Here is an 11051-nt window from a genome sequence, read left to right on the forward strand (position 1 = left end):
AGTTAGTTAGAGTTTCCATCACTGGCAATTTTAAAATCATGATTGGAGGTTTTTCCAAATGACCAGCTCTAGTTCCAACAGGAACTCATCCAGGGCAATCCTATGGCCTAATTCACGAGGTTAGATTAGATGATCACAGTGGTCCCTTCTGGCCTTGGAATCTAAAAATCTAGGACTACCTGGAAGCACCATTTCCTCCATATATCCGCTGGCAGCACCAAACTCTCCTGTACTCACAAGGGGATGCGCCTCACAGCCTGCTCCTTGACTGCCTCAGAAGTCTGTGGGTCCATACCTTTCCCCCAGACCACCACCTGGGTCTCATTCCCTTCATCAGTCCATTTATGCTGTCTCTCCACACGCATCTTGTGTCCCTCATCAGCCCCCAAAAGAACCGACTGCTAACCTGGGAAAGAGCACTTACCGTCTTTTTAACAGAGACCACTTGTCGTAGAAAGGGGACCGGTTTCTTGGCAGAAATCTCCAGTGGCCTGAGAGAAACACATATGTTAGAGAAAGGAGGAGACAGGACTGGCCAGGTCAGACTCTGATTGCTGACAGTTTGCTACCACTCAGCATAGAGAAAGACCACTGCTTCTCCAGTCACCCAGAACAATCAAAGAAAACTGGGGAGGTTTGCTCTGTGCTGTCCATTCACCACCTGCACCTCTCACATACACCTGCCTTAGACTACCATCCTCAGAGCCAGGGCAGGAGAACTCCCCACAGTATGTTTTCCAGGGCTTTGTCCAGGCTAGTTTTAAAATATTTCTTAAGTAATGGAGTTTCTATAGCTTCCCTAGGAACAATGTGAAATAATTTATTGCTCAGATCACCTGACAGTCTCCTTTGCTTAATTTCATCCTATTATACCTACGTAAACATGGCCCTTATACACACATTAAATAATCCCTCTCCCTCCCTGGTGTTCTCGGCCCAATACTATTCAATATCTATCAATGAAGAAGATTACAAAAATCACTCTGGCAGAGTGGTAAATAACAGAGACAGATAGGTCAGCTCTACAAAGCTATCTGGATTGCTTGGGCAGCTGGGCTCACTAGATCTTGCCTTTTTAATACAGCCAAATGCAAGGTCAGACATCTAGGAACCATGGGAATATGTCACACTTACAGAATGAAGGTCTGTATCCTGTAAAGAGACTCTGAAAAGGATTTAGGGGCCATAGTGGAAACGGAACATGAACTCCCAGTGCGATGCCGTGGCTAAAAGTGCTATCACAATCCTTGGATGGAAAACAGGGGAATACAGAGTAGAAGCAGGGAGCGGTAGTATTACCACTGATGAGACTGTTATTAGATACTGTGTCCAGTTCTGGAGTCCACACCTTAAAAAAGATGCTCGCATATCAGAGAGGATTCAGAAAAAAGCCACAAGGATGCATCAAAGTCTGGAAAACCTGCCCTATAGTTAGAAACTAAAGGAGCTCAATCTATTTAATTAAGAGGTGACTTGATCACAATCTGCAAGAACCTATATGGAAAGAAGATTTGATGGTATAGGGTTTTTTAACCTAGCAGACAAAGGCAGAACAAGATCATAGAATCATAGAATATCAGGGTTGGAAGGGACCTCAGGAGGTCATCTAGTCCAACCCCCTGCACAAAGCAGGACCAATTCCCAACTAAATCATCCCAGCCAGGGCTTTGTCAAGCTGGGCCTTAAAAACCTCCAAGGAAGGAGATTCCACCACCTCCCTAGGTAACGCATTCCAGTGCTTCACCACCCTCCTAGTGAAATAGTGTTTCCTAATATCCAACCTAGACCTCCCACACTGCAACTTGAGACCATTGCTCCTTGTTCTGTCATCTGCCACCACTGAGAACAGCTGAGCTCCATCCTCTTTGGAACCCCCCTTCAGGTAGTTGAAAGCAGCTATCAAATCCCCCCTCATTCTTCTCTTCTGGAGACTATAGCTGGAAACTGAACTAGATACATCCAGACTAGAAATAAGGTGCATTTTGAACAGTGAGGATAAGCCACCACTGGAACAACTTACTAAGAGATGTGATAGTATCTTCATCACTTGAAGTCTTTCAAACAAGACGGAATGTCTTTCTAAAACAACGTGCTCTACTCAATCATAAGTCATGGGCCTGATGCAGAAATCATTGGGTGAGGTTCTCTGCCCTGTGCTATACACGTCAGACTAGATTATCATAATGGTCCCTTTTCATCTTAGCATTTATGAAAGTATTTGTAGACATGTGGTCCCTCGCCCCCTTAGCCATAGTTGACCAGATATTAATTTAAGCACACACAGCTATTATAGGTTTCAGAGTAGCAGCCGTGTTAGTCTATATCCGCAAAAAGAACAGGAGTACTTGTGGCACCTTAGAGACTAACAAATTTATTAGAGCATAAGCTTTCGTGGGCTAGAGCATATATGCATCCAAAGAAGTGGGCTGTAGTCCACGAAAGCTTATGCTCTAATAAATTTGTTAGTCTCTAAGGTGCCACAAGTACTCCTGTTCTTTTTACAGCTATTATAAGCAGTGTTCATGAATACATTCCTCCAGACTCTCATCATTTCTACTGCTTTTTTTCTAAATTCCCATCTTGCTAATAATGAAGTGCCTAGAACTGTATTAGATATTCTAAATCCCACCAGAACTGTACAAAGAGGACCACTGCCTCCCACCCAGTATAACTGGATTCAAAAAAGAATTAGATACGTTCACGGAGGATAGCTCGATCAATAGCTATTAGCCAAGATGGTCAGAGATGCAACCCCATGCTCTGGGTATCCATAAATCTCTGCCTGCCAGAAACTGGGACTGGACAACGGGCGGATCACTCGATAAATTGCCTTATTCTGTTCATTCCTTTTGAAACATCTGGCACCTATGTCAGATTACAGGATACTGGGCTGCAAGGACCCACTATGGCCATTCTTATATTCTCCCTGCTACTCACCTTTGTGTATGCAGTCCAAAACCATACTAGCTAATTTTGCTGCCATATCGTGTTAAAGGGTCATGTCTCATTAGCCATGCACTATCGCCCCAACACGTTTTCCTCATTACTGCTTACCAGGGATTTTGGATTATCTTCTCCAAAAATCAATCACATTTTGTTGTTTTCTGACAGTTTTTCAAATCACCTTTGCTCCCTCTGTATCACTTCTGTCCTCAATGGTATTTGAGGTTCCCCCCAATTCAGCATCATCAGCAAGCGACGCGAGTGCTGTTTAGTCTCTCTCAAGATGTTTGTGACTTAGACTGGACATAGCCCAATCCCAGCAGCATCTCTCACTGGACACCTCCCCTCAATGTCAGACATTGCCATGTACCATTATCCTTTGACAGATAGCCGAAAGAGTGTAAACAATCTGGGCGTGTCACAGGAAGGTCAGATTTTGAGACACTGCATCCAACCCTTTCCTGAAATCCAAATATGACAAGGTTCAGCAGTGAAACTAACAAGTCAGGTCAATTTTGCATTGCTGCAGCTCAGACAGTACTTTCTCCCAAAAAGCAGAGGCAGGATTTGGAGCTATTCACAAGAAAAGAGGATGCAAATAATGGGGGATGCATGAAGGAAAGAGTAGCAGTCCCTGCAGCCCTGGACAATCAGGAGGCTTACAGACATGTGGGGGTGGGGGGAGAGGAGAGAGAGTAAATGATCTCCCTGCTGGAAGAGAGGAGGACATCCCCCATCTGGCATCTATCAAATTCAGACATTTCCTAGCCATAGACAATACAAGAGAGGAAGTCCCAAGCACAGTCCCATGATAGTACCCTGCTAGGAGCACCAGCACTAGCCCCACATCCAGCAGCTTGGCTCCTCACCAGAGTGTTGCCCCAGCAGCTCCCTGGAGACCCCCACCCTTTCTTCTACTACGCATTTTTCAAGCCCCGCTCAGTGCATTTCTTTGTATTTTCATGACAGGTGATTTGGCAGGGGCTGCTGCCCTTTGAACAAGTGCGCAGCACTTCATTCTGCAGTGCTCCACTGAAATCAACAGAACTCTGATGGATTTCCCTGGCAGACCTTTTAGGAAGGTTCCTTTCAGAACACAAACATACCAAAGGACTTTAGCAGCCTGGGGGCTTTTGTATGAAGCATTCCTCAAAAGGCTTTGGCGCATTAGCAATAACTAGAGATAAATACTCCATAACAGCAGAGGCACAGATGTTTTATGAGACATACTGGATTGTCTGTAAAGCTCCAAGATCCTCAGGTAGAAGGCAAAACAGAAGTACAAAATATTCTCACCATCCCTGTAAGGGGGAAGAGAGGTTTTCATCTGAGGTTTAGAACTAGATGAAAGAATGCTGATGAAACAGAGTGGGGAGGCAGTCTGTTTGAATCGCCTTGGATAGGACACTTACTCGGACTGAAAACTGGCTTCAGGATCACAAATCAAGGGTAGTGACACATGGCAATGTATAAAGCTGGGGGGAGGTGTCTGATGAGGGACTGCAGCAATCTGTTTAGGTCTTGTGTTATTTCATATCTCCATTAATCATCACATTGATGACACCCCAGAATATATTCAACTGAGAGGAGCTGTGAACACCAGTGCTGACAAATATGGACAGAAATTAACAAGAGGAAATTCAACTTGGAAAAAATGCAGCTGTGAGAGGCTGCAGAGGGGAAAAAGCAATTTGGGGCTACATCCGGCCACGGAGCAGGAGGGATAGCTCCTCTTTAGATAGCTCTAACTGTACTTGGAATAATGCGCTCAGCTGTGGACACCTCGTTACCAGAATGATATTGGCAAGCTGGAAGGAGTTCAGAAAACAGTAAGAAGAATGTTTCAGAGACTGGAGGGACTAAGATAAAATTTAAAGAGAACTATGGACAGCTCAGAAGAGACAACAAAAGGTGAGCATGGGAAGTGTTAAAAGCATTTCTCAATCTGAGGGGCTGCAAAGCGCCTGCAGTAAGGATAGCAGAGACGCAGGCAGGATGAGTGTCTCAGCAGGAAGTGTTGGTTAGGAACTAAGAGCTATCTTGACAAACACTTTTGCTGAGTTCAAAGTCATGGCTGGCAAGTGGCAAAGGGATGGACCATTCCCAAAGGAAACATTATGACAAAGGATCTCTTTTGTGTGCCGTGCTAGAGGGTCTGAGCCACCCGCCTGGCACAGAAGACACTCTGAGGATCCCAGGCAGCACATATATACACTTCTGTCTGCGGAGAAAGGGCTCTGGAACACCTTTACCCCTGTTTGCTGGGCCGTTGCTTTGTCCTAGGTTTTGTATGGTTCAATGGCTTCTTCCCGCTAGTCATCTGCTGATACGCTTTGGTTCCAACACTGTTCCGCAGCTGCAGCAGTTCCTCGAAAGACATTAAGGATAGTTCTGGGAAAGAGAAAACAAAAAGAGACTCTCACAGCCAGACACACACTTCTGCCCTTACACCCTCTGTACAAGGGGTACAGGGGCAGCTGCAGTGCCTCCACTCACAAAACACTTCCACCCGCAAGCACAGGGACAGCCAGCAAATCAGACTGTCTTTCTTAGGTTTCTCCCAAGACTAGAGTGCAGGCAAATGCATATGGTATGGAAACAAAACCAAGAGAAACACCAGGATACTAGAGAGAGATTTCAGTGGCAGTGATTTTACATGTTACTTGCAACTACAGACAAAGTAGATGGTATGCCTGTTAGCCCATTACTTCTAGTTACACCCCAAACAGTTCCTCTTCCTCCTGTTTACACCTTTAAAATAGTCAAGACATTTACCTTCCCCTCAGTAGTGCTAGACATATACACCCCCTTGAATTCTTCAGGATATTAAGAGTCTGGAACTAACACAATATTCCTGATGTGATCTGGCCAGTGCAATCATCTTCCTGCACATGCCACAAAGCCTCTGAACATGCAGCCCAAACAGTACACTCCATGCTCAGATTGTCACATCGGATCAGACCATTGGTCCATCAAGTCAGTTATCCTGCCCTTGGCAACCACCAATATCTTCTGCTTCAGAAAGAAAAAGAAAAAAACCTAACAAAGCTGGTCAACTGCATGCAAATTCCTGACTGACCCCATAAACAGAGGACGTCCTGAAGCTGAAGATTCAATTACTTTAAGTGTCTTTATTGAAGTAGAATTTCTTTACCTATGTCATAGTTTAGGGCAACTGCTCATGTATTCCCCCATCATAATCCAGCAAGGGCATCCACTCCAGGCTCTCAGCTCCTCAGCAGTCACTTCCCTTGGGCAGAGACCCACATCTCTTCCTCTCCTAACCAGGGCTTTTCCAGGTTGCACAGGAGTTCCCCAGGAAGTCAGACCTCCTGCTTTGCTTTCTCCTCAAAGGCTGTAAACAGTGTAATATCCCAGTTATAACGTACCACGCAGTAGAGCCCTGCAGTGGGACTGGGAGATGCACCAGGACATAATGGGTCTTCTCAGTCAGCAAACACATGCTGCAGACCCTGTCCGACCTACTTGTCCAAACCTGCTAGCAGCTACCCCCGCTCCCCCCCCAGCATTCCACGTGGCATCATGGGCCGCACCATACCCCTGCCACTCCATGCCGGGAGGCTGCAAGAAAAACCATATTCACATCCAGGGAACTGTGAGAACCATGGCAGGTGAATGAGTAGCCACAATTAACTAAGTTTGTGCACTGAAATGGATAGAAATGTTTGCTGCCTTTCCAATTTCATAGTCCCATTCTGTTAATTTATGTTTAAAGTTTATACTGCATTGCCTGTTTTTTTGCACAGTTTTTCTGCCCTGATTAGGCCACTCAATACATTTATATTTTTTAAAATAAAATAATGATCTTTATTAGTTCACCACACCTATCACTGAATGCACAGTGGTACTTAAAGCACATGGTACTTATAAATGTGCAGTCATTTATAAATGTACGACGAGCACCTCTTAATTCATAGCTTCAGTACACACACAGTTACAGATGGCCAGCGAGCACTACACAATTCCTAGCAGCACCCAATGCTTCAGCCCCACAGAACAGTCCAGTACAGAACGGTAATGTGGCTGACCGTTAAAGTACTCTTTCAAAGCCTCCTTCAACAACATACTCCCACACTGAGCTTGCATAACAGCACTTGTGTCTGGCTGTTCAAACTTAGACAGCCACTCCACCTCAGCCCTCCACCCTGCTGGCAGCTTCTCCGCCATTGCATCACAGATATTATGCAGGACACAACCATTGCATATTTTTTTTCTCACTGAAGTCCAACCTGTCGGGGGGGGGGGGGGGCGCTATGGATAGGGGTCAGGAGGGCAATAAGGGGACAGGGAGTGGGGAGGGGTTGGATAAGGGGGTGGGATCCCAGGGGGCAGTTAGGGGCAGAGGGTCCCAGGAGGGGGTGGTTAGGGGACAAGGAGCAGAGGGCGGTTGGATGGGGGCGGGGGTCCCAAGAGGGGGCGGTTGGGGGACAAGGAGTGGGGGGGGGTTGGATGGGTTGGGGGTTTTGAGGGGGGCAGTCAGGGGGCGGGAAGTGTGTGGGGGGGGTGGATAGTGGGCAGGGACCAGGCTGTTTGGGGAGGCACAGCCTTCCCTACCCGGCCCTCCATACAGTTGCTCAACCCTGATGTGGTCCTCGGTCCAAAAAGTTTGCCCACCCCTGGAGTAAATGGTAGGGTGGGAACCCCAAAATCACTACTGGCATTTCCATATTGTCAATAGTAGTCTGATGGTTGGGAAAGAATCCCGCTGCTTGTAGCTTTCTGAACAATCCCGTGTTCTTAAAGATGTCAGGGGCATGCACCTTCCCTGATCAGCCCATATGGATATCGGTGAAATGTCCCTAGTGAGCCACCATTTGCATAACCACAGGAAAGCAGGCCTTTCTGTTGACGTACTCTGTGGCAAGGAGGGCTGGGGCCAAAATAGGAATGAGCATGCCGTCTTTCATCCTACTGCAGTTTGCTACAAAGCTATCCACTACGTCCTGTCCATTGCCCAGCGTCACTGTCCTGCATAGCAAGAGATTATTAATGGCCCTACAAACTTGCAAGACGCTGGCCCGCACTGTGGGTTTCAAACTCCAAAATGATTTCCTGCTGACCAATAAGCAATCTGGCCTTGCAAGCTTCCAGAATGTGATCACCACTTGCTTCTCAACTGTCAGTATAGCTTTCATTCTGATGTCATTGCACTGGATGGTTGGGGCAACCATGGCACACAGATCCAGGAATGTGGCCTTTTGCATCCAAAGGTTTTGTACCCACTGCTCGTCGCCCCAATCCTGTATTACAATGCAATCTCACCAGTTAGTGCTTTTCCTTGGGCCCAGAAGCAGCTCCCCACCATCTGCAGCTGTTCTGTGAGAACAACCACCTTGAATTGTTTTTTGCTATGTCCCTTAGCAATCTGTCCTCAAAGGAATGGCCTCATTATCCAAGAGCAATACCCAAGTTAGAAGCCAACTACAACACACAGATCCAGCTGCTGTGAAAGGTGAAGGTTCTGGGACCCCTAGCACGGTATAACTGGGTTTTTAGAAAAGAATTATACAGATTCCTGGCGGGTAGGTTCATCAGTGGCTATTAGCCGAGATGGTCAGGGCTACAATCCCATGCTCCAGGTGTCCCTAAATCTCTGACTTCTAAAAGCCGGGACTGGATGACACTATATGGATCACTCGATGTATTTTCCTGTTCTGTTCACTCCCATCGGCCACTGTCAGAAGTCTCACCCATGGCCATTCTCCTTATGAGTGACCATAACTCTATAAAGTTCATAAACACTCGATTGTGTTCTGTGCACTCAAGCACCACAAAGCCTTTTTAAGCTGCTACTTCTCATATCTAACCTTCATTACAGTTCTATCACACCAGTTCTTCTATCACTTCAGTGCCTTACAAATTCTAGGACACCTGACAATCTGCCTCTCCCCCACCCACCCCCAGCCAAGAAGGTGTTTTCAGTATTTGTTGTATTTCAGTGGATTTGGTTTTGGGAGGTTAGGTGAAAGAAGTGGATTTTACATTTCAGTTGGAAGGTGAGAGATGAAGTGGTCATTCTGATTTGTGGCTACTTGTTGTTCACTAACACCCCTAAATATCTTGGCATCACTGCTTTCCAGGTTTCTGCCTTGCACTGAATATCTGTGTTTCACATTTCTTTTATTTTGGCCACCTCTCTAGAGCCCTCTCAATTATTTATCTTCATGATATTAATACCACCTCCTAGTTTAATATCATCTGAATTTCATTTATGTGCTCTCCATTTCCTCCTTCAGATCCATTAATAAATATGTTTAATAAAACCTCACCTGTCCCTGCAGAACTCATTAAACACCTCCCTAACTCAACATGTTACTATTTACAATTAAGCTTGGTTTGTGGTCAATCAGCTAGGTTTTAATCCATGCAATAGCGTCGGACCTTATCCAATGTCATTTTTTGGGTTTGATTTCATAAGGATGCAAATCCTATAATTGTGCATTCAGGCAGACACTCAGATGCATGGGAGTAACTCAGATGCAAATTTAAGCAGCTGCTTTAGAAAATTTGGTTCTGAATCAAAGGCTTTACAAATATCAGATATCACATCTGTATAATTCCTACTGCCCACTAATTCAGTAAATAAAAAAAAGTTTGTCAGGCATTATTTTTTCTTTATAAATCCTCCATGCTGCTTCTTGCTCAGAGCTCTATGATACCCTGAATCAGGGGTGTCAAGCATTCTGTGAGAAAGGCTAATTCCATTTTTAATTGTTGGCAGGGGTATAAATTTAAGACTAAATACCATCCTCACTTCACAGTGAGAATTCTGCTGATGTCAATTGGAACTTCATAGGGTTAGAAGGGACCACAATGGTCATCTAGTGACTCCCTGCCAAGATGCAGAACTTGGTGCAGACATGAAGAGTAGAATTTGGCTTTAGTCATAAGTAGACTTAGTTATCTATATTTGTTGCCTGTTTGGTTCTTATCGTTGCATTCAGCATCACTCGGAAGAAAACATGTTCATCTTTTAGTACCAACACTCCTGCCTTCCCCACCTTCCTTCCTAATTCCTCTTTTCTCTTTCTTTATGTCCCTTCCACATCATCTTCCCTGCAGCACAATTCTTCACAATTCCACAACCCCACTGGCTTTGCTCCCCTCCTGTTCTCTTCACTGCATCTACTAAAATGATCAGTAACAAAACAGTTAATGCTGACATTTCATAGGTTCGTAGATTCCAAGGCCAGAAGGGACCATCAGGATCATACAGTTTGATCGCCTGTATAACGCAAGCCATAGAACTCCCCCAAAATAATTCCTAGAGCAGATTTTAGAGAGTCCTATCATCAAGCTTTAGTGTTAACACTCCAATTAAATAAATGGGCAGTAAAGAAGTTCACAATCACAAAGCTACTGTTTCAGGCTCAGGAAGACAAAACTGCATCTGCATCCCCTTGATTCACATTTGGAAGGTTATCATCAAAACTGAGCAGGCTCCAAGCTCTCTCTTGTTTTTTTAATTAAAACTTATTCTTCACAGTCTAAATATACCATGCAGCCCCAAGTACATCAAGGGGGCTCTGTGTTTGACACCACTGAACCACATGTTTTACAGGTTATTTATTTTCCTTTACTATTTGTCCCATTATTTCACTCAAGACTTAAATTAGATATATGGGTGGCATTTGCCAGGAGCCCTTTTGAAGGCTGAGAGCATATTTGCATACACCACCTCAATCCTTTGGAACCTTCCTAGTTTTCGCAGTTCATTAGCTAATCCACATCGGAAGACTTCACAGACATCAACTATGGTTCTCAGGCACTTGGTGGCAGAACCTCGGCTACTGTCCCATGTCCTTGACAAATTGAATGCTTAACTTTCTTCACACGGAAATTAAATAAATGCAGAAGTCTTTGGGGTTTTCATTCTACAGATTTATGAGCTCTACTTAAAGAGCTCAGATAAAATCATGAGCCAACCCCCCCCCATCCCAAATTCAATTCATGAGGTTGGTGTGGGTGGGGGGGAAAGACGAATAGTTAATTAAGAGCTCACACATTGCAGATAACTATCAAACTGCTTATTAGTTCAGCTCCAAGCCATCCTCAGGTCAATGTGGTAACATTCTCTACAAAAGACT

General features: G+C 45.0%; 1 protein-coding gene across 1 annotated transcript in view; it reads right to left on the reverse strand.

Annotated features, from left to right (window-relative positions):
• Positions 1 to 11051, reverse strand: part of RRP36 (ribosomal RNA processing 36) — a 28161-nt gene that overhangs the window by 13404 nt on the left and 3706 nt on the right. Inside the window, exons 3-4 of the mRNA XM_008167036.4 lie at positions 5196 to 5334; positions 425 to 491 (exon numbers count right to left, since the gene is read on the reverse strand). Coding sequence (XP_008165258.2) covers positions 425 to 491; positions 5196 to 5334 — 206 coding nt within the window. The remainder of the gene's footprint in view (positions 1 to 424; positions 492 to 5195; positions 5335 to 11051) is intronic.

The sequence above is a fragment of the Chrysemys picta genome, chromosome 3, assembly GCF_011386835.1.
Source record: "Chrysemys picta bellii isolate R12L10 chromosome 3, ASM1138683v2, whole genome shotgun sequence".
In the NCBI taxonomy this organism is placed as follows: Eukaryota; Metazoa; Chordata; order Testudines; family Emydidae; genus Chrysemys; species Chrysemys picta.